This window comes from Balaenoptera musculus, chromosome 10, assembly GCF_009873245.2.
Source record: "Balaenoptera musculus isolate JJ_BM4_2016_0621 chromosome 10, mBalMus1.pri.v3, whole genome shotgun sequence".
Taxonomy (NCBI): Eukaryota; Metazoa; Chordata; class Mammalia; order Artiodactyla; family Balaenopteridae; genus Balaenoptera; species Balaenoptera musculus.
This window is the reverse complement of record NC_045794.1, coordinates 85,482,395-85,508,349: the sequence shown is the minus strand read 5'-3', so window position 1 is coordinate 85,508,349 and position 25,955 is coordinate 85,482,395. Positions and strand designations below refer to the sequence as shown.

At 44.3% G+C, this 25,955-nt stretch overlaps 1 protein-coding gene across 2 annotated transcripts in view; it reads left to right on the top strand.

Annotated features, from left to right (window-relative positions):
* Window positions 1–25,955, top strand: part of PAH (phenylalanine hydroxylase) — a 71,710-nt gene that overhangs the window by 26,499 nt on the left and 19,256 nt on the right. For both annotated transcript variants that reach the window (XM_036866968.1, XM_036866969.1), the window contains exons 4-5: window positions 10,114–10,202; window positions 22,210–22,277. In XM_036866968.1, coding sequence (XP_036722863.1) covers window positions 10,114–10,202; window positions 22,210–22,277 — 157 coding nt within the window. The remainder of the gene's footprint in view (window positions 1–10,113; window positions 10,203–22,209; window positions 22,278–25,955) is intronic.

Sequence of the window (25,955 nt, the reverse complement as noted above, 5' to 3'; positions counted from 1 at the left end):
TGGGCCTGCAGGAGACCCAGGGTCTGCATGTTTGTAAAGACACACAGGATTGATTGACAGCCTTTTCCAGTCTACCGGGATGCTTGCTGCCTGTGTTGATGTTGCCGGGAGTCCTCTGGCAGCTGAGGATGGGACTTTTGTTTCCACTCTGCCTCATCGAGACAAGCAGACCCGCAGCTGAGAGGATAAGCCCACTGAGGGGAAGGTGGCATCAACCCTGCAGCTGGAAGCTGGTCCAGGGCTTGCTCCTTCACGATCGGTCAGAGGCAGCTCTATTCACGGGCAAGGGAAGATGCCGAGTAAATGCTGTTTTTGTAGCCAGTCTGTTTACCAGGTCGCAGGGCTTCAAGCTGAGGAAGATCATAAGATTATAAGCAGGCTTTCATTCGAACAGGAATTCCTTATTTGCATGCCAAATCCAAATGATTTTCCCCTTAGGTTGTCTCATTTAAGCTTTGCAACAGTCAACTCAGATAGCTAGGGCAACAGATAACACGAGTCTCATTCTCAACATTAGGAAGTGAGACAGTGGTACACTTGAACCGTGGTGTGGATTTTGGAGTCTTCACTTTTCCAGTTCAGTTCCAGGACTGTAGTTGTTTTGGCCAAGTTGCTCGCCCTCTGTAGGCCTAGCTTTTCTCGTCTGTAAGATGAAGATATCTGTGTGCCAGTGCGGTTGTGTGGATTCTGTGACATACTTTGCGCAATGTGCCTGGCATAAAGGATCCGTGCAAAACGGTCAGTAATCTTGTCCCCGAGTCTTTTCTAAGGATACCCGGTGAATCTTACGGTTGAGGCAAAGCCAGAATCCCCAAACTCCTGATCTTTGGTAAAGAAAGGCCACCATGATGTGCTTTTTGGATGGTGAAAATTACAAATAGTTAGACTGAGAACACCTTTTCTGTCTGTGACGGGTGTGTTCCCTCAATTGAAGGGGTAATAAAGGAATATGAGATGATTTTAACTGAATGTCAAGTTGCCATTCATGCTGGATTGAGGGAGTATCCTAGCAAGTCAAAAAGAGCAATTAATTTAGAGTCGAGAGCCAGGATTTGGATTCCTATTCTGTACACTGCCAGCTAGGTTTGAATCCCATCTGACTCCCTACCAGCTGGGAGACCTCTTTACCTCTCCTTCCTCGTCTGTGAAATAGACCTAAGACCCACTTGGCCACTTTCTAGGGCTCATGAGGTCTTCGTGCAAGACACTCTGTGTGTTAGGGTGTTTGATGGATTGAGTTGAACTTGCTTGAGTTGAATAGGCCCTTGACCTTATTCCTCCCTAAGCCTCGGTAAGGGGGGAGCTTTATGATCTATAACCTCAGCTTAATGTCAGACTATTCACCACCACCAGCTCCATGGGGTGGACACTGGCCAGGCTAATAAAATATAGGGAGTTGGTGGCAGTCACCCCCTCACTGGGGCCAGCCTCACCTAGCCGCCAGGGAGATAACTTGCTCTGTGGGATGATGTGAGGGGCCCTGGGAATGGTATCTCATTCCCAAAGATGACTTCCTGTGAACATGGTTTGGATGCTTGACATTATCCCCTTGGCCATGTGTTATATTGGAAATAGCACTGGTCTAGGAAACAGCTTCACATTCAGATTGCCTGCTTTTTCCCTCCCTCCTTCCCTTTTCCCCCCTCCCTGTTTTTCCTTCTCTTCTTCCTTCTTCCTTACCACTCTGACAACATCCATTGCCAAAAGCAGTAACCTCTTTCTTGTATTCATCCTCTTTGAAATATTTGTAGCATTTGACGCCATTTTCCCCCTAGAATTCTCTTTTTCCGTAGTATTTTATGAATTACGTGGCTCTTACTTATTAAAATCCTGACGATTGGGGTTTTCTTCCTTTTTCTCTTACTACTCCTTCCCAAAAACCAGAGTCTGCTTTATCACCTTCTTCTCTTTCATTCACATTTATGCCCTGATTCGGTTGATCATTCATTCATGCAACTCGTATTTATTGAGCAACCATTCAGTGGCAGCCACGTGGAGGGATGCAGCAGGGAAAACAACACACGTGGTGCCTTGACTCACATGTCTCATGGTCTAGGAGGTAGTTGCTGTTTGGCCATGTCTATGCAGGGATAGGGAAGTGGGCGTGTGTCAGGAGCACCTAAGAGATACACTGAAGTCATTCTTGGGCATGGTGGGGAGAGGGGGAGCAGGGCCAAGGAGGGGCTCCTGGAGGGGGACAGACATATGGAAAAGGCTTTAGATGCATTCTGTTTGATCCCATGGAGGTTGACTGTAACTCTGGCGGTAAGCAGCCAGTAATCAGATCTCAGGGCAATGTGAGCGCTCAGAAAACAGAATTCAGTATTTGGGAATATGGTGGACAACCTGCCAATAGGTAAGTTTATAAGATAAGTGACATCTTAAAAAGGCCATTAGGAGGATCTCTAGGTTAGATTGGTGATCGGAATAAATGCCCTTTTCTTTACTCATTATTTCCCTTGTATCTTTCACTCATTCCATCCATTTATTCATTTCCACACCATTTCACTCTTTACTTCCTGCTAGGTTCCTTTTATTCATCTGGTTCTCATTCTCATTTTGACATGTGGACGGAGAGATCAAATGCTTTGCCGGGGCTGTCAGTGATAAAAGTGGGCCCTGGCCTACCACGCCTCCGCTCCATCCAGGAGGCAGGGACCAGCTTGGCTCTATCAGCCAGCGTTTGGCTCACCCGTTCTTGCCAAGACCTTCCTGAAGGGCATTCCTTCTTCAAAAAGAAAATGGAAGCTCCTTAAAAGAGAAAACTAACCCCCTCAGAAGTCTTCATCTGTTGTGATCAGCACAGCAAAGGCTTCTCTGCCCAGCTGGAGGCCATCGGAGGCTTCGGAGGGGACATCCAGGAGCCTGGGAAGAAGGGGTGCAAAACACCCTTCTATTTTGGGCCTAGGAAGCCGAGGATTTATGGCTCTCCCTGAGACAGCCTGGAGACAGAAGTCTGGGGCAAGCCTGGGTGCCTTGTTGGCGACACCCTGGGGCTGGTGAACGGAGGGAGGGGGTTAGATAGGACCCAGGCTGCACCTTGAACTGCTATAAATTTAATGGGCCAGTTCTGACCCGCTGGCCGGGAAGCAGACTCCAGCCAGGCCTGGGGGCTGCGGAAGGCTTTTGCTCAGAAGCATCCATGAGCCAGCCGCCTCTCGGCGCCCAGGCTGAGCAGTTGACCCCGACTTAATGAGACCACGACGTGGGTGTCCAGGGCCAGCTCTCCCTCGGGCTGCTTCCCTTGGAGCCAAATCAATATTTATTAATGATCCGCACCCCGCCCCCACCCCGGATGTTTCTCTCTTCACAGAGGGCCTCTGTCGCACCAGCCTGCCCAAGTCATTCATTAACTGCGGAGCCCCGCAGCCCGAGAGGCCGTGGGGGGGCTCACAGGGGCCAGCCCACTGCGGATGTATTTGCAAAGGTCATTAATGAGCTAATCTGATTTAACTTTTCAAAACAGAGGCCTGGGTCGCTGGGGTCAGTCTCGATTCCCGGCTTTGTGAGTGAGACTGGGTGGGAGGGGAAGGGCCTGTGAGTGTCACTGAAGAAGAGAAAGGAAATGTGAAGGTGTCCTTGAGGAACCATGACTTAGGTGTTAAATAGTTACCTCCCCTAAAGCCAGGGGGGCTCGGGATGGAAGGTGGTGAGGACCCGGGGCTGTCCTAGGGAGTTTCTTCAAGCCCTTCTCAATTCCTGTGTTAGTTTGTCATCTCCTTCCCCTCTCCAGGCAGGAGAACAGAAATCTAAAGTCAAGGGCCCCTCACCTGCACCTTATTCTAAACCAGCCTAGCACATTCAGCGCACAAGTTCAGTGCACAAGCTACAGAGTTCGGATTCCCGCCCAGCCGGTGCTGTGATCTTGAACAAGTCGCTTCATCTGTCTGAGCCTCAGTTTGCTTATCAGTAAAGCGGAAATAATCGTGTCTACTCCCCTAGGGTTACTCTGAGAATTAAAACAGACAATGGAAGTAAAGTGCTTAGTGCAGCATCTGATGTATGGGAAGCTCACAAAAAATGTAACTTTAAAGGAAAAAAAAGTAACTGTAACTTTGGGGCTGGGGAAATTGGAAGAGCCCAGGTGTCGAGGATGGAGACACAAGTATGAACCCTGCCCCTGCCACCAGTGGCCTGCGGAAACTTACTTAACCAGACAAGTGTCCCTGGGACTTTTTTTGGAGAGGTTCAAGTGTAATGATGACACAGGTCTACCTACTGGGGCTCAGTGGCTTCTCATCCTAACCGAAGAGTAGGTGAGCGCTTGGCTGCCGCGCCTGTTTCACAGATGAGAAGCCAGAGACTCAGGAATCGAGGAACTTTCTCTGTGGGAGGGATGGGTAGGAAAGCTGAAACTTGAACGCAGACCTACCGGCTTCCAGTCGGTTCTCTGCAGTCTCCTGCCTTTAGCACTTGCGGTCCCCACCCTGTTTTGCTTCACAGCCCTGCTCAGCTGGGCCTCTTCCCCAGGCAGTGAGCCATGGCAGGACCTTGGTCCCCCCTGACCCCCCAACACCCAGAACTTGCCTCTCCTGGGTCTCATTTCCTTAAGCCTGCTCGTCCCTGCTCCCCAGGCTGACAGCTGGTGAACTACGTCTCTTAATGGTCAAGCCCAGCCTGGGTCCTCTTTTCTACTGCAGAGGCTGTACCCAAGGGCCTCCAGGAGACGACACCTTAACCTCACGTGAGGTCTGGGGAGGGGATGGGGGAACCGATTCGAAGTTAGGACTGGACTGCTGCCCGGAGAAAGTGTGTACCAGGCCCATCCGCCCTTATTACCTGGCTTTCTCTAATGATAATCATGATCACGATAGTGATAATAATACCAAATACTCATAATGGTCCCGCTCTGTGCCAAGCACTGTGCTAGTCGTGCCTTAGCTCATTTAATCCTCACACACTCTGAAGTACATCCTCTTATTATAGCCATTTTACAGATAGGAACCTGGGGAACAAAGGGGTTAAGTAATTTGCACAAAGTCTCAATGTCTCAAAGTAGCAGAGGTGAGATTTGGCCCCAGACAGTCTGGCTCCAGAGTCTGTGTGACTCGCGGCGAAGCTTTGCCACTTCTCTAGCCTGCTCTGTTCTGGGCCTTTTCTGGATGATGATGGGGCCCAGAAGCCACTGAAGGCCCCTTGACTTGGGTGAGCGCCCCGTGCCCTCGCAGTGCCCCCTGGGGTCCCCTGACAGTCTCCCTGACTAGGTCCTGGGGCTTGCTAAGCTGCTTCGACCTTTGCCTTCTCTTTGCCAAGACTTGAATCCTTGGAGTTTTTGCAGACCTCTCAAGTTCTCTGATATTTTTTTCCACCAAGAGGTCTGAACCAAGACACGTGGCCCAACTACAAAGTGTTTTCCCTTTGGAGGAGAGAAGAAAAAAAAAAAAAAAAGTCAGCCAGAGCTGAAAATATGCTGGTTCTGCTGCCCTCTGGCGTTCAGTTGGGAGCCGGCCAGCACACCCGGCTCTGAACCAAGGCAGGGACAACAAAGCTTCTCTCTGGAGTAGAGCCTTGCTTCTTGGGTGAGAGAAAGGGAAATGGTGGGGGCCATGCATTTTGGATGCTGAAGAAATGCAGTGGCTCTACTTCAAGAAACAAGCGAGGCTGACACATTAATTGACTGGAAGTATCAATATATTTTCATGTGTCCTCTGGCCAGCCTCAGTCCTCCATAGTTGGAATATGAAACCCAAAAGGGACTGCAGCAGCTAGTGAATCCCCCAGCTCGAATTTTATACAAGGGGAAACTGAGGCCCAAGATCAGGAATCCTGTTAACGTCAGAGCCGGATTGAGAAGGAGCTTCTAACTCCAGTCTCCCTTCTTTCCTCCTCTTCCCCCTCCGCCCCCTCTCCCTTCTCCCCCTCTTTCCTCTTCTCCTCTTCCTCCTCCTCCTTTTTCTTCTTCATCATCATCATCATTAAACTTTTTCCCTCCCTAATTGTTAACACCGATTGAGCACTTACTGTGTGGGCCGGTCACTCTGCTAAGATGTGTCCCATTTCCTATAGCATTTAATGTATGCAATGATGGCAATAATAGGGAATGACAGTTTTAATCCATTTTGTGGCTAAAGAAACTAAGGCTCTGAGAGGTAAAATACTCACTCAGTTACACAACAGAATAAGTGGTTGACTTCCTAGCCTTGCTGAAAGACTTTCTACTCTGCTCCCTGCACTATATTAACGGCAGAGTAAAAGGAAAAAAAAAAAAAATCCCTGGAGCTTGCAGGTGAATAATACTAGTACAGACGTACCTCTTCTATTGTGCTTTGCTTTACTGTGCTTCACAGATTCTGTGTTTCTTACAAATGGAAGGTTTGTGGCGCCCTGTGTCAAGCAAGTCTATTGGTGCCATTTTCCCAACAGCATTGGCTCACTTCCTGTCTCTGCATCCCAATTTGGTAATTCTCACAATATTTCAAACTTTTTCATGATTGTATTTGTTATGGTGCTCTGAGATCAGTGATATTTGCTATCACTGCTATGACTCACTGAAGGCTCAGATGATGGTTTTTTTAGCAATAAAGTATTTTTTATTTAAGGTATGTACATTGTTTTTTCATGCATAATGCTATTGCACACTTAATAGACTACAGTATGATGTAAACATAACTCTTCTATGTACTGAGAAACCACAAATTCACGTGACTCACTTTATTGTGCTATTCTCTTTACTGCGGTGGTCTGGAGCCGAACCCACAATATTTCCAACATGAGTCTGTATTTACTAGGTACCAGACACTGTTCTCAACAAATCACACATATTAACTCTTTTAAACTTATGTTGTTTCTATAAAGTATACTTTATTATCCCCACTTTACTTATGGGAAGACTGAGGCACAAAGAGGAATAATTTGTCCTGGGTGCCCCAGAGGGTAAATATAGAGACAGCATTCAAGCCTAGGCTGTGTGGCTCTGTTATCCAGGCCCTTAACCATGACCAGTCTGTGCCTCCCTGAGGCAAATAGGGAACCAGATCTGGGACAGATCTAGGAACAGGCTCTGGCTATTACAGTCCCCTTCAGCCATGGCAAGGTCGTGTCATGTCTCTAGGACCCTCACCCTGGGGTCTGGAGCCACAGGATGTTATATAAAATAGTATCCCCATCTCCTTGCACTGCTTTGTTCTTCTTCAGGAACTTCCCGCCATTGTTATATATTTAAATTTATTTATTGTTTATTCCTTGTCACCCTCACTAGAATATAAGCGCAACAGGCATGAAGACTCCACTGTATTCACCTCTCAACGTCCAGTGCCTGGTAGTAGTGGATGCTCAGTACGTAATCATGGAAACGCCTTTGGCAGCGCCAACGGCCGCCCCGCCCCCCCAAGTCAGAAAGGGGTGCAGCAGGAAAGGGCTGGCTTGCCCTATTTCTGGGGGCAGCTGTTATTGCCAGAATTATGGATAATTTTTAGGCAAAAGAGAGACTATGAACGAGTGGGGACAGGCAGCCTTGGAAGTGAGGTGACAGGGCGGCAACATGCTAGAGAACCAGGAAGGGTCTTGGAGGAGATCCCGAGTCCTGGCTGACTGCAATAGGATGTCCTTCCTCAAGCCCTTCCAAACTCGGGTAGGGAATGGACCCCATTTTCAGTGCTGACAACAGAGGTCCATTGTGCAAGGGAAGGCACTGGATTCAGGGAGAAAGAAAAGCTTGAGGAGAATTCAGGTGACAAAGTGGGAAGTCAGGTCCCATGCTAGGTGAGCAGAACATGGTGCTGAGTCATCCCAGACTCCAAAGTCTAGCCTTTGGGACCGCAGAGGTCCGTGAAGAGACTTACCCTCCCTGTTCCTCAGTTTTCTCTTCTGTAAAATGGGGATAATAATAACACCTACCTCATGGGCCTGTTAGGAGAATTGGGTGAGGTACGGTATGTAGTGTTTAGGACAGTGCCTGGCACACAGCAAGAGCTATGTAAGCATTAGCTGGAATTACCACGTCTGTTCCCATTATTACCATCATAGGGAGCCCACCTTGAGAAGTGGGCTGGTTTTAGGGGCATGGAAGCCTTCAGGTGGGAAACTGTAAAGACAATCAGGCCGTCAGGCTCCAGCCCTCACAACCACTGTGCTCCCCACCCCCATTCCTGGCAGGACAGATTTTGCGGTCCAGACCTGAGACCACAGAGTCATCCAAGCCCGAGTTTCAATCCTGAATCCACTGTTTCCTGGCAGTGTGTGTATTTGGGTTTGTCACTTAACCTCTCTGTGTCTCAGTTTTCTCATTTATAATATGGGGGGACCAACAGTACCCACCAATAGTACAAATACTAAGTAAAGTATTTAGAATGATACTCAGTGTTAGTTTTTATTATTAACAGAAAGCTTAGCATCTCAGATCTATGGAAACGAGGCTCTAAATGGACCGTGATTACTGCTATTCAGATAAGCATCTTCTTTTGGTGGAATGCAGCTGATTCCTGTCTGATGCCGTTTTTGTAGACCGTGGAAGACAGTTCCCCACTCTGGCCACTAGATGGCACGCATGTTCTTTCCTGCCCCACCGGAGCAGGGCCAGAATCAGAAATAACGTGCAAGAGATGGAAAGCTACCTTTTGTGGGCCAGACACTCGGCTGCACCCTTTGCCTGCATTCTCATTTACACCCCGCAACAATCCCCAGATTAAAGGAGGTATTTCACCAAAAATGCTAAGCACAGTGCCTGGCACATGGTAAGGTCTCAAAAAATGTTTGGGATGCTTTCTATTGTTGTTGCTGCTATTCTCATTTTTACGGAGTTGGGACTGAGACACAGAGAAGATGAATAGGCAGCTGGGACCTAGATTCTAAGCCAGACCTAACTGGCTGTAAGTTCAGCATCTTTTCCCCTAAACTTGCCTCCCTCCTTCCCCTCCATGCACCTAGAACTACAGTGCACTCCTGGTTCCTGACTTCTTGGAATTTACAGTGCAAAATGTCCTCGTCTCTGTTCATTCTTAGGATGGTTCCACTCCCAGTGAGTCTTCTTTCTTGAAGGCCACATACACTTAGGAGCTACCACCTGCTCTTTGCCCTGGGGTCCCTCTGCAGGACCCAGTCACTGTGGGTCACACAACGCAGACCCCATCTTCTCTCCCACTATGCTGCTGCTTCAGAACAAGCTCACAGATTGTTAGGTGCTGCAAGCCATCGTCAAACTGCCGGACTGCATTCATTCTATGTCACCAGTGGCTTTCAAATTGGCTTTGGCATCAAACGGTTTTGCCGGGGTCCCTGGGGGCCCTTGGGAGGGAGACTCATGATAGGAAGATGGGGTCATGAGAAGAGAGCTCATGGGCTCACCTGTGCTTACAGTAGAACAGCTCTGTTTTACCTAATTTATATTCCAGAATATACCTGAAACACATATTACATGAAATATTCTGCTGCTACAGTAAACCATCAAAAACCACTCCACTAGGCCACGATAGGTGGAAAGGAGAGGAATTCTGAGATAATTCAGAGAAAATTTCCAGGAAAGAGAGTATGTTTAGGAATGTGTTTTCAAATTAGTTTCCAAGGTGCTAAGTGAAATAAGGCAGACAGAAAAAAAAAAAAAAGTTAAATACCGCATGGTATCACATCTAGGTGGAATCTTCAAAAAGAAAAAAGGTAAACTCATAGAAACAGAGAGTAGATAACTGGTTGCCAGGGGCTTAAGGGTCAGGAAATAGGGAGAGGTTGGTAAAAGCGTACAAACTTTCAGCTATAAGATGACTAAGGTCTGAGGATCTAATGTAAAACATAATGACTATAGTCGATAACACTGTATTGCATCAATGAAATTTGCAAAGAGAGTAGAATCCTCCCCCCACAAAAGATAAATATGTGAGGTGATGCATGTGAATGGGGAGAATCCTTTCACCATGTATATGTCTATCAAATCCCCATGATATATGCTTAAAATACCTTAAATTTTTGTTGATTATACTTCAGTAAAGTTGAATAAGCAAATAAGTAAATAAAATTAGTTTCCAAGGAAAATAAGATTTGACTTTCGGGGGTTATCTGGGACCCCACTTGCCACCACCATGGACTTTAATTGGAGCTGGTCCCAAGCTTCTGATCTCGGTGAGGCCTTTGGCCGTGTCCTGCCAATCTGCTGCTCAGGACTTTGCCCTTTCTGTGTTGCAGTGCCCTGGTTCCCAAGAACCATTCAAGAGCTCGACAAATTTGCCAATCAGATTCTCAGCTATGGAGCGGAACTGGATGCAGACCACCCCGTGAGTGCATGGCCCCTCTGTTGAGATTCAATTAGTACCTGCCCTCCCGCACCAGACTCCCCTCCCTTCCTTTGGAGCAATGTGCCTTTGTTTGCTTCTACAACAAACATTTATTGAGTGCCTGCTTAGACATCTTCAGCATCATCATTATCATGGTTACTATTGTTGAAGCAAATACAGATCATTATCCACATCCAGAAACTGTTGTTTATGTATCATATATGTATGTAAGTGATGTGTATACACACACACACACACACACACACATATGTAAATCATCTTTATGTCTGACTTGGTCCAACTCCAGAGGTTTAAATCAAGCGTTTGGGAAACAGTAAACTACTAACAACTCTGCCAGGTACAGTGGAGCTGTAGGGAGTGGTGACACCGGAACTGGATTTCAAAGCCTGAGAACAAGATGCTAGTCCAATAAGGAACTGAGAGGCTTTCTGAGCTGAGGGTACAGCATATGCAAAGGCTCAGCGTTCTGAAAGGATCCGGAATATTTGGGGAATGGCTGGCTGGCGTGTTAGGTGTGAGCGTGAGAGTGTCAGAAGATGAGCCTGGGCGGTGGGTTGTGGTCAGAATTTAAAAGAGCTGATGTATCTGACAGAGAGCTCGGACTGTGTCCCGTGTCCTTTAATATTTCTAAGCGAAGCACCGGGGTCAGGGATCTTAATCATTCCCCTTTTCTAGGGTGGAGGCTTCCAGGGAGGAGCAGCCCGTAGGTGAGAAATGCCACCATCATGTTGACGGTCTTTTATTCTCTGCCCAGGCAAATGGTTCCTCAGTCTTTAAATGATGTGGAAGCTGTTTTCCTTCACAAAAGCGATGGTTACTGTAACTTACCGGGAGCCTCTGCATTTCATCAGGACTCTCTGTTTTCTTCTTCCATTTATGTGGTCTTTACAGTTGAGGAGGTTGTGAACTTGCTCTTCACAAGGGCTCTTTTCAGTAAGCAGAGCAGATGTTCCCATTTTACAGACAGATTCATTAAGGCCCAACATGAGTAAATAACTTTTCTAAGGTCCCATGCTGAACTCTGGATCCTTTGACTCTTACCTCAGTGCTCACAGTGCCTGAGGACAAAAGTCTAGCCAGTGGCAGAAATTCAGGCCCCTTCACAGAGACAAAGAGCAAGCTATTTCGGGGGTAGGCTGGCCTTTTCAAATATGAACAGTTGTTGTTCCAATTCAAATCGTAAACCCCTTAGAGTGGACTCGAAAATACAGAAAAGCATGAGGAAGAAAATGAAGATCATCCATAATCTCTTTTTTTATCTTATTTATTTTTTATTTCTCTTTTTTCTCTTGGTACTATTCTGCATTTTTTTACTCTGAGAAAGTGTTTTATAAACAGAAGCAAAGGTGAATTCCCCTGCTGCTCCTAGGCTTCAGAACAGAAAAAAACAAAAATCACCTATTACACTGTCCAAAAATAATCAATATTTTATTTATTTATTTATTTAGACAGACAGACATGAATATACATTTTTTTTTAATAATTTTTTTTCTTTAAAGTATTTGTTTATTTATTTATTTATGGCTGTGTTGGGTCTTCGTTTCTGTGCGAGGGCCTTCTCTAGTTGCGGCAAGCGGGGGCCACTCCTCATCACGGTGCGCGGGCCTCTCACCATCGCGGCCTCTCTTGTTGCGGAGCACAGGCTCCAGACGCACAGGCTCAGTAGTTGTGGCTCACGGGCCTAGTTGCTCCGTGGCATGTGGGATCTTCCCAGTCCAGGGCTCGAACCCGTGTCCTCTGCATTGGCAGGCAGATTCTCAACCACTGCGCCACCAGGGAAGCCCTATATTTTTTAAATGCAGTGCCATAACTTACTAACAAGCCCCCAACAGCAAGCTTGTAGGAGGTTTTCAGTCTTTCACTGTTACGATAGTTTGACAGTGACTCTTCCTGCCTGTGTGTGTGAACTCCCAGAACTTCTTTGATTCTTACTTGTGAAGTTACTTAATCTAAGGATAGAAGTTGGATTTCAGGCTCCTCATCTTTATTATTTAAATACCCTCTCCCTGCAAAAACTAGAGGTGAAGTCGGAGCGTTTGGACGCCGGTCCCATCTTCCTGGGTAGGATGCAACCCGGTCCCATGGAGCCCTGGGGATGGCAAATGTCGTACAAGGAGAAGCTTTACATCCCCTTTGGCGAGTCGGTGTCGGGGCCACTCTGCCCTGGGAGCAAAGCATCTCCAAAAATACTGTTTCTAAGAAGAGCTGGCCACCCTTGACCCCGTACCTGGTATGGGCCCCGTCGGGGTGTTTTCTCCTCTTCCCCAGCTCCCTCCTCCTTCCCTGTCCTATGTCCCTTCTGTTGGCCACGTGCCTGGCTCACGTGGAGCAGTGGAGGAAGAGGCCGGTCCTCAGATATGGCCTGTTCCCTCTCTTTAGCCTCGTGTCTCCTCAGAGGCAGTCAGGGCTGGGCTTAACACTCCCCTGGAATTCATTGTCTTTACCGATCCAGCCCATGTCTTTGGCTCCCTGGCCTCTCCGTGTCATGCATTTCATCATAAAACTATAATTTATCAGGTACACAGTCCCCCTGACGAGGAGGCCAGGCTCTCTCTGTTCCTTCCCGTGGCTTCTCATCAGATCCCAGGAACTCACGGGCCAATGTCAAGAGTAAACCCTCCAGGGTGCTTCCCTGCAGCCTCTGGGCCTCACAGGGCCTGGCCTCGCCGTGAGGAGTGGCTTGGGTGTTCTCCCCGAAAGAACCCTCTGTTCCCCCTGGTCCCCTGGCGTTCAGGATGATCTTCCCCTGACCCCCTGCCCTGGCAGCACGCGCTGACATCTGACCCAGCATCTCACTTCAGGGCCTCCAAAACAGCCACTTTGAGAAATGAGGCCAAGGCAGATTGTTCCTGAAATGCAGGGTAACGGGCATTTGCCTTTCAGCTCGCTAGTGAAGCGGGACCGTGAAATGGGGTAGCTGACCTTCTTTCTTCTGCTGGTGGTCTCCCGCCTTCCCTCCTTCCCTTCTTCCTTCCACAAACATTTATTAAGCAAATGACATTCACAGCTAGCATTTCTTAAGCGTGGACTGTACGTCAGGCACTATGGTAAATGTTTTATCCACATTTTCAAAATGTAAATGTTATAACCATCCTGGGAGGATTGTATTTTCTCATTTTCAGAGGCGAAAGCTCAGACGAAGAGGGCCACGTGTATGTGAACCGTGTCCCAGGCCGCGTAGAGGAAAGGGGGTTGAAATGATGAATAAGACATGGTTCCCGCCCTCCAGGGGCCTTCAGTCTCGGGGTAGAGCAGGGAGGGGTGCCCACTCTTCCCAAGGGATGCCGGAGGGGATTGGGATACAGCTTGGCAGGCGGAATTCAAGTGGGTCTGCGGGATTCCCATTTCTAAAACGGACTCTCCTTTCTCTGACCATCTCCCAGCCTCTGTGCTCCTGTTCATGTCGTTTGCTTTCCCCGGGACACTTTTCCTTATCCTCTCACTTCTCTCCCTGCTGGCAAACCTCTCTTCATCTTTTAAGGCCCAACTCATATATCTAGGTTTCCGTAAAGCCTTCCCCCTACTTCCTTCCCCAGACCAGGCTTTTCACGCAGATGCTGCACGACTGTGGGCACTGTGTTTTATACTTTGAACACAGAGTATCGATCAAAATAAATTCACTACCTCGAAGGACTTCCACAAGGGTCATGAGCACGATTCTCACATTGTAGTCTTTGAAAAGAAATTCATGATCAAAGGGAGGAAGACTGTATTCTAGAACCTCACTTGAAGCATATACAAGTCCCATTATCTCATTAGAGGCTTTGGAAAATCCTGTAGAAGTGAAACCCATTCAACCTAATGCCCCTTAAATTTATTTACCCATAGAACCCCTTTTTCATGGAATACCATGCAATATTATCTTAAATGGTAAGTGTTCCATGAAACACAGCTTGGGTAATACTTGGTTAAATCATAACACACAAAGTACATGATTAAACACCAGGTTTAATGAGTCAGATAGCATATGCTATCAGTTCTAAGGTTCAGTCCAGTTTTGGGACTGGGATGGTTTGGGAGGACTTTGGGAAAGAGGGCGATCTGAGGTGAGCCCTCTAGTAACAAGGTCAGTAGGGCCAACTGCTTATCAAACAACCCCCAAATCTCTATGGATTAACCCAATAAAAGTTCATTTCCAGTGTTGGTCAATAGGGAAATTGCTTCATGCAGTCTTGCAGAGACCAAGTCTCCTTCCATCTAATGGCAGCACCCTCATCCGGGTCCTGGAAGCTGTCTCCATTCTCCCAGGCATGGGAGAAGAAAGAGTAAAAATTACGCCTGGGAGGTTTTTATGATCCAGGATTCCAGGTGACTCACATACCTTCACTCGAATTCCACCGACTGCAGCTCAGTCACAGGGCTGCTACTTCCTGCAAAGGAGGCTGGGAACAGTGGTTTAGCAACGTTCTCTGAAAGTAAGAGGGCTCAGATCTTGGGGGGCACGAGGAGCCTCTGCCACACAGACCCTGACCCCAGAGCTCCCTCCTCCAGTTTCCCTGGCACCTGCACCTGTGTCTGAGCTGAAGATCTGCACAAGGGGAGGCTTTCTGGTGGAGAAAATATTAGCTAATACAACTGCTTTTCTGTGTCTCTTTCTGCTTCTTGATCTAAATCTCTCAAACTGCTTTTCAGTCTTTCACGGTGTGGATACTGAGTTTCCCTGCTCTCCAAAAAGAGCCTCGCTCATCCCCAAGAGCAGGGAAGTCTTTCCAGTACTTCTCTCCTTCCCTCTTCCTTTGCCCATCCATCCTTCTCCACCCGAGGGCCCCGTCAAAGTCTGTTCTAAGGATTAGTCAGCTAGTTGAGTCATCAAAGACTTCCTTTTAAAAAAAAAAAATTATTTATTTATTTGGCTGCGCTGAGTCTTAGCTGTGGCACAAGGGCTCTTAGTTGAGGCATGCATGAGGGATCTAGTTCCCTGACCAGGGATAGAACCCAGGCCCCCTGCATTGGGAGCATGGAGTCTTAACCACTGGACCAGCGGGGAAGTCCCTCATCAAAGACTTCTTGCACTTCTACTAAGCTGCTCTGTCAAAGCATAATTTTTAAAGAGATACAGGTAGATAGTGAACATCTGTCAAAAATCCATTGACTCGGTTAGTAAGGGAAACAACAAGATGACAAAGATGGTGCAAAGGAAGATACAAGAGACCAAAGCATATATATGGTCATTGAAAAGTAAGACGCCGGAATGAGACTGAAAAGGTGAATACACATGATTAACGCCCTGTAAAACTATAAGCCATCACCATGGGTGTTTTCTGTTGGACAAAAGTCATTTGCAACTTGATCATAAAATAAATGTTTTGCAACTTACCAATCTTCTATAAGTCAACATCTAACTTTGAAGAGTTTGGGCCTTACTAAGTAATCAATTGCACATCAAACAAATATACCTGCCCCTAGAGCATGCAGTGAGCTTGTTAGACAGTGATCTAACAGGACTTTGGAAAGGCACACAGTAATTTTTTTTGCCTAAGTTTTGCATAATTTTTCTTAACAGCTCCTACTCAGGAGTATGCTAAGTACGCTTTGCCCTGAAAATCCAGTGATAAGTAAGATAAACAGATTCCTGAGTTTAGTAATTATTAATAAATATAATGATTGAAAGGAGAAACACTCAGTTTGCCGAGGGAACCTATTGTAGAGGGAAACCAATAAACTTCAGGAAAATCAAGGTAGGTTCCTAAAAGCTGAAACCAAGTTGGAAAGACCAAGTAGTAGCTTGTTGGTCTGAGAGAGGGTGGAAGAGTGTTCCAATCAGAGGGAACAGCATGTGTGAAGGCCTTAACATGGGAAAAAGCATAGTGTGTTCAAAGAATTCAAGTAAGACTGATTTGGATAAATTTGGAGACATAGTATACAGGCAATTGTAGTTAGAAACATAGGCAGGGCCAGATCACGTACAACCTTGTGGACAATGTTAAGGATTTTGGACTTTATCCTAAAAGTGGTAAGAAGCCATTGAAAGTTTGTAGAGAGGGGAGAGACCCTGCCAGGTTTGTATGTTGTAAGCCTCCTTGGGCTGAAGTGAGGGAGGGGGTTATGAGGAACAGACAAAGAAAGGCCACTTGGAGAGTAGCTGTAGTGGTCCGGGAGAGAAATGATGGGGGCCTGAATCAAAGTGTAGCAGTGAGATTAAAGTAAAAAGGATAAACTCAAGATATTTGGAAGGAAAAATGGACAAAAATTATCAAATGTAAAGAGGAGAGAGGTAAAACAATTCCCAGATTACTGACTTGGGAAGTCAGGTATCCGAATCTTTTCCAGAACAGTCTTCTTGGCCTTATGGGTGGTGACCATGGCCAGCAATGCAGAGTGGGCAAGAGGAGGGGCTGTGGTCAGCACTGTCCTTGTCTATTGACTTGCAAGTCTTTGGTGAGTGTCTACAGCATGGCGATGGCAGGTACTTAAAAAATACGACTTTGAGCTTCTTGTCTCCTGTGTACCATCCTTCCTCCAGTTGGTGTGGGACTGATAGAATGCAGAAAACCTCTCACTATTGCCCTAGATGAAATATAAATAGCAAGGTAAGAATTCGGCAGATGCTCTTTTAAAAGCCCAGGGATGGGTGACGGGACTGAGTGAACCATTCCAGAGTACATCCTTTTCATATTCTGAGCCAGACTTCTCAGCTTTTGGATTTCCCACCATTTTGCACAAATGCATCATTTTTTCACTGTCTCCTTTGTACTAGGAATTTTACTTGATACCCTGTTTACATTACCTAATCTAATCCACCCGACACTGTGAGGTAACTACCATTACTAGTTTCATTTTACTGATGAAGAAACTAGGGCTCTGAGAGGTGAACTAACCAACGTCAGGCCGTGCTCCTAGGGATTGAATGAGTGAGTAATCCAACCCAGCGTGTTCAACTTCAGTAGTCTAAAGATGGCATTTCTGAGGTTTAATCTCCGCCATGATATCAAGAAATGATAAGGATCTCAGTCTAGAAGAGTACTCACTCAGAAGACTTTTCCATATGGTTACCGTCTCCCCAAAATCCCCGCTGAAGCAAAATCACAGACTTCAACACCACAAGTAACAAAAATGCTGAGATTAAGGAAAGTGATCACATGTGGACCGCAGGTGATGTTACAACTTCGCACCCTGTAGAATTCTCTCCCCTTTCTCCCATCCACTCCTCCTCTCTTCCCCCTCCCCCTCACCACTCCTTCACCAACAATATATTTTCCTGTCAAAACATACTTGGTTACATGCAGTGCAACCAAAATTGCTGCTATTAGCTTAATTGAGACAGGGTGATTATAAATAAATTACATGCAGTGCTACTGAAATTGCTGCTATTAGTCTAATTTGAGACAGGATGATTAGTCATCACCAACTGTAGCTTAATTCAGAGTGTATTCCACACGTCTGCGGAGCCCTGTGGTCACCTGGCAGCCCAGAGGATGCAAGACCAAGTCCCTGAGAGATGGACTCCAGACTTTTGCTGGTAACTGAGAGAGCAAAAGTCTGTGCCGCCTAGTTGGCAGGGTCCTTTCTCAGGCTGATAATGAACTTCTTAGAAACTTGAGCTGGCAAAGGACCATGGTTAGAAACCTTCCCATATAGAAAATCCTTGTATTATATTTGGATGTGTTGATGTAGCTCAATGTATGAATCTGCTGTCACCTCCCATAATAATTTGAGATGGATTTTTAATATTATTTTACTTTTTTTCTAATTCTAAAAGGAGTAGGGATAAATTAGGAGGTTGGGATTAACATCTACACACTACTATATATAGAATAGATAACCGACAAGGACCTACTGTATAGCACAGGGAACTATAATCAATATTTTGTAATAACCTATAAGGGAAAAGACTGAAAAATATATATATGTATATGTATGTATAACAATCACTGTGCTGTATACCTGAAACTAACATGATATTACAAATCAATTATACTTCAAATAAATAAATAAAAGTGAAACAATAAAATAAAGTCAAACTGCAAAAAGGAAAAAGAAATCCACACTCACAGTAGAAAAATTCAAAAGCCTAAAGAAGAACAAAACAGTTCCCATTTTCATACCTTTTGTTGGATTTGGTTGTATTTATTCCATCATTTCATTTTTATACTATTTATATAATCCCTCTGACATAGTTGATACCTACTGGATATATAATTTTATATTAAGCTTTTTTTTTCACTGATGGAAAAGTCTTTAAACTGCCTAGACAAAGTATATTGAAGATTAAAGATAAATGGGAAGAGAAATTGTCATGAGCATCCCATTCTGGAGACAGTACAATGAAGTGGAAATCCACTGGTTAAGGGAATTCTTCGCTTGTCTCCCTGGTTACCTGTCTCAACCCTCAAACCTCAACTTACCGCCTGGCTAGGACCAGAAAACCCAAGTGGAGGTACAGGTTCTGCAGTTTAGGGCCCCTGGGCAATTGGCTCTACGGGCTTCACTTTCTTCATATCTAGATCAGAATGCAAATATAGATATTCTCCAAAGCACCTCACAAGCGCAAAAGGCTATGCTTTGTACTTAGGGGCTAGAGAAGGCCATGACTGTTAAATAAGACTTGTAGGCGAGGATGACTGTAAAGGTCAAGCATTAATGATTGACAAACATTAACGTTATATTTTGAGTCCTAAGTATGGAGATGTGTTCTTCATTTAGCCCAGTAGACAGGTTCCTAAAAGGGTGTGTTAGAGCTGCTTGGAAATCAAATGATAGTGTCCAATCTTCTTACTATATCATCCCACAGCAACTTACCTTCACCCAGTAGAACTGGGCCCAGCATAGTTTTAAGTTTTCAGATTCCTAAGCTTTCCTGTTTATTCAAAACCATTCAGTGCTTAAGAGAAAACACTATAGTTATACTTTGTAATGACCATGTTCTGGAATCTTTTCTAAATTGAATAATCACTTAATTTATCTGGGATTTAGTTTTAGAACAAAAATCTAAACAGTGTGGTCATTTTACTTTACTTTTCCAGTGTGAAACATTTAGATTTCTCTGTTTCTCCAAATATATCCTGGGAAACAAAATAGGGAACTCCTTTCTTCCCTCCCTCCTTCCCTTTGTTTATCCCTCCCTCCCCCTTATGATTTTCTTCCTTTCCTCTTTCAACAAGTGTTTGTAGTTCTTTCTGTATGCCAGACTCTATGCCATGGATTCTCAGGTGAAACTACATTATATACATGAACCCCTGGTTTTTTGGAATTACTGGTAGAGCTGGATTTTAAAAAAACAAAAAAATAACCAACTAACCAATCAAACAAAACAAAAAACAATATCTGAAAGTCAGGGAGTACTTATCCTTTAACAAAAGTCTTTACATATTACTCTCTGCGACATTAGCCTTTGTTTTTGATTCACTAATGTCTTGGTTTGGAGGGATGGCAGGACAGAGAAATTTCAAGCTAAAGTGATGGACAGCATGGTTTATTGGTAAATGCTTGGAGGGAACAAAGCAAAGTTCTACAGTGGTGACACCAGTGTCTTGTCTTACAAAAACTCAGATCACAATCAATTTTGGGGGGAAAATGACCTTTTTTCTAGCTTTATTGAAATATAATTGACACAACATAGTGTAAGCTTGATGCTGATTTAATACATGTATATATTGTGAAATGATTACCATAATAAGGTCAGTTAACAACTCTATCACTTCTCATAATTACCATTTTTTTCCTGTGGTGAAAACATTTAAGATTTACTCTCTTAGCAATTTTTAAGTATATAAAACACTATTGTTAACTATAATTGTCGTGCTGTACATTAGATCCAGAACTTATTCGTCATAACTGGAGGCTTGACCCCTTAACCAACATCTCCCTGTTTATCCCACTCTCCATCCTCTGGCAACCACCAATCTACTCTCTGTCTATGAATTTGGCTTTTTTGGATTCCACATATAAGTGAGATCATACAGTATTTGTCTTTCTCTGTCTGACTTATTTCACTTATTTCACTTAAAACGTCCTCAAGTTCAATCTGTGTTGTTAGAAGGTTTCCCTTCTTTTCTATGGATGAATAATATCCCATTGTTTGTATATACCACGTTTTCTTTATCCATTTATCTGTCAGTGAACACTTAGGTTGTTTATTATGTCTTGACTATTTGAATGAAGCTGCAATGAACATGGAGGTGCAGATATCTCTCCAAGGAAGTGATTTTATTTCCTTTGGATATATACCTAGAAGTGATATTGCCGGATCATATGGTAGTTCTATTTTTAATTTTTTGAGGAACCTCCATATTGTTTTCCAAAGTAGCTGTACCAGTTTACATACCCACCAATAGTGCACAAAGGTTTCCTTTTCTCCACATTCTTGCCAACACTTATCTCTCGTCTTTACGATAATAGGTATTCTAACAAGTATGAGTTGATAGCTCATTGTGATTTTGATTTGCATTTTACTGATGATTAATGATGTTGAGCATCTTTTCATGTACCTGTTGGCCATTTGTATGTCTCCTCTGCCTATTTCTAAATCAGATTATTTGATTTTTTTTCTATTGAGTTGTATGAGTTCCTTATATACTTTGGATATTAACTCCTTATCTGATGTATGGTTTGCAAATATTTTCTCCCATTTTATAGGTTGCTTTTTCATTTTGTTAGTTGTTTCTTTTGTTGTGCAGAAGCTTTTTTGTTTGATGTAGTCCCACTTATTTACTTTTGCTTTTGTTGCTTGTGCTTTTGGTGTCATATCCAAAAATTCATTCCCTAGACCAATGTCAAGGAGCAATCTAGAGAAAGAAGAACAAAGCTGGAGGAATCACATGTCCTGATTTCAAACTATATTACAAAGCTATAGTAATCAAAACAGCATGGTACTGGCATAAAAGCAGACAGACTAATGGAACAGGATCAAGAGCCTAGATATGAACTCATGCACATACAGTCAACTAATATTTGACAAGGGAGCCAGGAATACTCAATGGGGAAAAGAATAGTCTCTTCAGTAAATGATGTTGGGAAAACTGGATATTAACATGCAAAAGAATGAAATTAGACCCCTATCTTACACCACTCACAAAAATGAATTTGAAATGCATTAAAGACTTAAATGTAAGACCTGAAACAATAAAACTCCAAGAAGAAAATATAAGGAAAATGTCCTTTGAACCAATTGGAATCATGTCCATCTCAGGGATGTGACCTCCCCCCACACCCACAACACTGAAAGACACACTTGGCCTCTTTTCACTCAGAAGTGTGCTGCTTGCAAATTGCTGAGGAAAGGCTGCCTGCAGGTCAGCCTCAGAGGAGAAATTATTATCATCCTTTCTATGTACTGAGGCAGAATCTCAGTGAGTTGAGCCCCTGCCAAGTTGTAAAGGTTGACATTTACTGAAGTGAAGTGAAAAGAGCAAGAACTGGGTGATTCAAATCCTGGCTTCAACTTCGCCAGACTGCACTTCTCTGAGCCAGTGTTTATTCTGGAAAGAAAGGGATAATCATACTGGTCTACCTTACACATTTGTTGTGAGAGTTATAAATAAAATAAGTTTGTAGCAGGCATAGACTAGCACATAATAGACACTCAGTAAATGGCATTTTTTTCTAAATTGCAATAGCAGTAAGCATGTACCTGTTTGACTCTCAAGAAGTTAGGAGGCAGTGCTAGACACATACCATTGGTCAGGAATTTAACGGCTATTGTATATCTTCTTCACAGACATTCATCCTAATAACTCTGCTGAGTTTAGCAAGTTTACAAGTTAGAATGCTGTAGATGAGCTATCTTTAAAACCTGGACACTGTTTGCACTTTGGAATCCCAAGGCAGAGGCTCACACTGAGTTGAAAGCATTGCTAGTAATGCATCACTCACGATATTTAGTGGGAGAGCTTACCCTCAGTTTAACTGAGACTTTATTTTCAGAGTATAATCAGGGGAAGGAGAGATGCACTGTCAGAGCTCAAGGACCCCCATTCAAAACATGCGTAGATATGCCAGGTCTCTCCCACGAAAGCCTGGAGAAATCAGGTATCTCCTTTCTTCCTAGGGCTTTAAAGATCCTGTGTACCGAGCAAGACGGAAGCAATTTGCTGACATTGCCTACAACTATCGACAGTAAGTCTGCTCTTCATGGTGGGAGGTGGAGCAGGGGGTGGGGGGCGTGAGAAGAACAACTCCTAGCCTGCCTCTCCCTCGCCCAAAGGGAAACTATCGGTGTAGCGAATCCTCCCCTCTGTGTGTGTGTGTGTGTGTGTGTATGTATGTTTAAACCCTCCCTTGAATAACACACATTTAAAAAAATTGACCGCAAGACAAAACAAAATTACCCTCTGTGCCAGGGCCCAGCTCTCTCCCAGGCTTTGTTGTGTAATTATGCAGGGATGTCTGAAGTAATTATAAAAGGCCTCAGTCCTGAATAAAACAGCCTCTGGTATTCTCCACATTGAACCAGAAGCTGGCAAAAGAGAATCATTTACATTCAAGAAGGAGTTGGCTGCTTTACTGAAATAGTGAATCATTGGAGGTTTCAGGAGAGCCAAGCCTCAGGGTTCTACTTTTATCTGATCTGACCCAGATGTGAAGGGCAATTTTAGGATGAGTTTATTTTTTTCTATCTGGGGTTCTGTGCTCCTCCTCTACCAGATTTCAGTCAAAGGAAAATGCAAATATCAAATATGTTATTTGGGAAGAGAACCACTTTGCTATTTTGAGTCCTCAGAAACTACAGAAATGCTCCCATGAGAAACTCAGTGTTTTGGGACCTGAGCTCCATTCCTGAGTTAAGAGTGTGAGAAAAGACGTGCCCAAGAAGAAAGGAACAGGTTGTTCAGAACACTGAGGTGATGGTATTTTGACAGCTTTGCTAGAACATGAGGGAGATGAAGGAGATGCTAGGGCTCTGTATACTGAATAAAAGCCTACCTTCCAAAGGGAAAGACTTCCAGAGAAAATGAGAAATTTCCTTTCTCTGAATGAGTCCTGGTAGTAGAAAGATCTAGAAGAGTGCAGACCTTGGTCACATCTAGACCCAGCTGGGCCTTGGCTTGTGGCAAGCAGAAATCACAGAACATGGTGACCTCTCTCCCCTGTCCCCACCGTGGCCCCAGCACGGACAGGTAGACACCATCAAATCAGGTACAGACAAGAGTCCTTCTTGAGATAGTCAGTAATAATAGGTCATATTTATCATCTCCTTGCTATGTCTGGGGCTTTGCTAAATGCTTAGTTTACATTATTTCATTTAGTTTTAATAATAACTCCCCACTTTTCAGGCGGAAAAACTAAAGCTTAAAAAAGATTAAGTAACTTGCCAAAGTTATAGAACTAGTAGGTGGCATAGTCTGGTTTTGAACGCAGGCTTGTTTAACTGCAAAGTTGTTCTCAACCACTTCCCTGAGTGTCTGGGGATCTCTGAGTCAGGAGACCACACTTCTCCACATAATCCAGGAGCTGCTTATGAGATACATTCACTCCTTCTTGGCTGTTGGGATTTGAAGGGAAAAACTCAAATCCACCTCCTTTCCATAAAAATGTTACACCTGATGAAGAAGTATGGAATTGGTTGAATGCCTCATGATTCTGGGTGGTCATCAGATAAGTTAAACTGGTTTTTGAAAACTATTCATAGATGGCTGGTACTCAGAAGAATACCAGAGATCTTCCAGTCAATTTTCCACCTTGTATAGATGAATCCCAAGTGGTTAAGTGATGTACTCAAGGTCATATATCTCATTAGGGACTGAACTTGTCCTCCAATTCAAAGCCTATTTCCAGCCTCATCTCAACTCATCTCTTTTGAACTTTTGATGCTATTTACTACCCCTTCCTTCTTTGCAATTGTCTTTTATCTCTGTATCTGGTACAACTGATTCTCATTCTTTCAAGATTACTTGCTTAAATTTATTTGAGACCCCCAAACTTGGGGCACTTTCACACTCATTCCCAGACATGTGCAGAGCAGGGAAAAATGTGAGTTCCCTGATGCACAAGTTCCCAGCTGAGGTCAAATAAGGCAACATTGCCTCTTGTTTCAGCTCTGCTATTGTAAACAAGTGTTCTTTTCTGAGGTCTCTTTAGAGCCACATTTGTTGAATTTTTGTTCTTTTTGTCAGTAATTTTGCTGTTTAAAATGGGCCTCCAGCGTAGTGCTGAAGTGCTGGCTAGTGTTCCTAAGTACAGGACGACTCTGACGTGCTTAATGAGGAGAATGTGTTAGATACGCTTCCTTCAGGCCTGAGTTGTTGTAGTGCTGTTGGCTGTGAGTTCAGTGTGAATCTATCAACATATACATTAACCAAGGTGTCTTTAAGCAGAAACACACACAAGACAAGGAAGGGATTATCAGTTGTGTCCTGCATTTCCCGCAGGAGCTATGGTTCGGTACTCACTCAGAGTTCATGGTGACTTTATGGAACAGAACTGCTGCCAATAAGGAGAATCAGCTCTACTCTGCTCTCTGCTGGTCTCCCTCCTTCCTCTTTGAGGCTTCTTCTCAGTCTCCTCGGGCCTCCTCCTCCCACCCCAGAAATTGTCATGCCTTTCAGGACTCAGCTTTGACCCTCTTCCTTGGGCTCTGCCACCCTCCATGCCAACAGCCCCGCATTCTGGTCTCTAGCACCTTCCCCGTCATCCTCCCACATGGGGCTCAAACTCCTGCCCCTTGAGTCCTAGAATCACAGGATCAGTTGATACAGTGTGTTTACTGTGTTCCAGGACCCATGCCAAGAGCAAGACCAACAGACTCTGTGTCTTCTGGGGGATCATTGAGAAAGACAGACAATAACAAAAAGGACAATAAATGCAATAGGTATGACTAAAGCCAAAACACAAGTGTCATGAGGCCACGTAATTAGGAACTTTAATGTAGACCAGGGGAATTGGTTAGAGGAAGTGATATTTAGACTGAGAATTGAAGACTGAGTAGGAGTTTATCAGCTGAAGAAAATGAGGGTAGTGAATGAGAGGGCTGGTCTGGTTAGAAACAGGGCTTTTGTTTTATTAGTAGATGTATCAGTATATATTTGGGGCCAGAGCTGAATTACTGGAGACAGTAAGGAAGCAGCTAAACCCTGCTCCTGTTTGCCACCCTCTTCTAGGCCCATCCATGTGATGCTTTGACTCTCCTCCAGAAGAATATTTAACAAAAGTCTTAAAACATCACTTTGAAGAGGCACTGATTACTGTTGTGTTTTGGGGGCACCAAATTATTTGTCCTGGTAATAATTCCATTTGTGGGGACTTGGTGTAAAATAAGACTGAGTGAGGAAGGCTATGCCAGGTGCTGGAGTACCATGAATGCCATCTTTGGTTGGTGGAATAATTCAAAAGCAATGTCTTCTCCTTAAAACATTGTTGTTTTTTTTTTTTTGGAAGAGGGATCCTAATTGGCTGAGCTAGAAATCCTTTTATTTCAAGCCAAATTGATACTCTTCCCAAAATATCTTAGTTTATTTTACTTAATGAGATCATGGTTTTATAAAAATAATTGACGATGTATTCAAAGACTGAGGATCTTGTAGAACCTCAGGTCTCTTGGTAGAAGGAAAAGATGGAAAAAAGGTGCTGAGTTCAATTCCTAAGTAGACCATGGAAGCTGGGGTGTGTGTGTGTGTGTGTGTGTGTGTGTGTGTGTGTGTAAAACTAAATTCTGAAGTATTTACTATATCCAGGCAGCATTTCACACATTGCTTACTTGATTATCACTACAATGTTACTAGGTAGGTTTGATTATCCTTATTCTGAAAAAAAAATATAGATACAGATACAGATACAGATATAGATATAGATATAGAT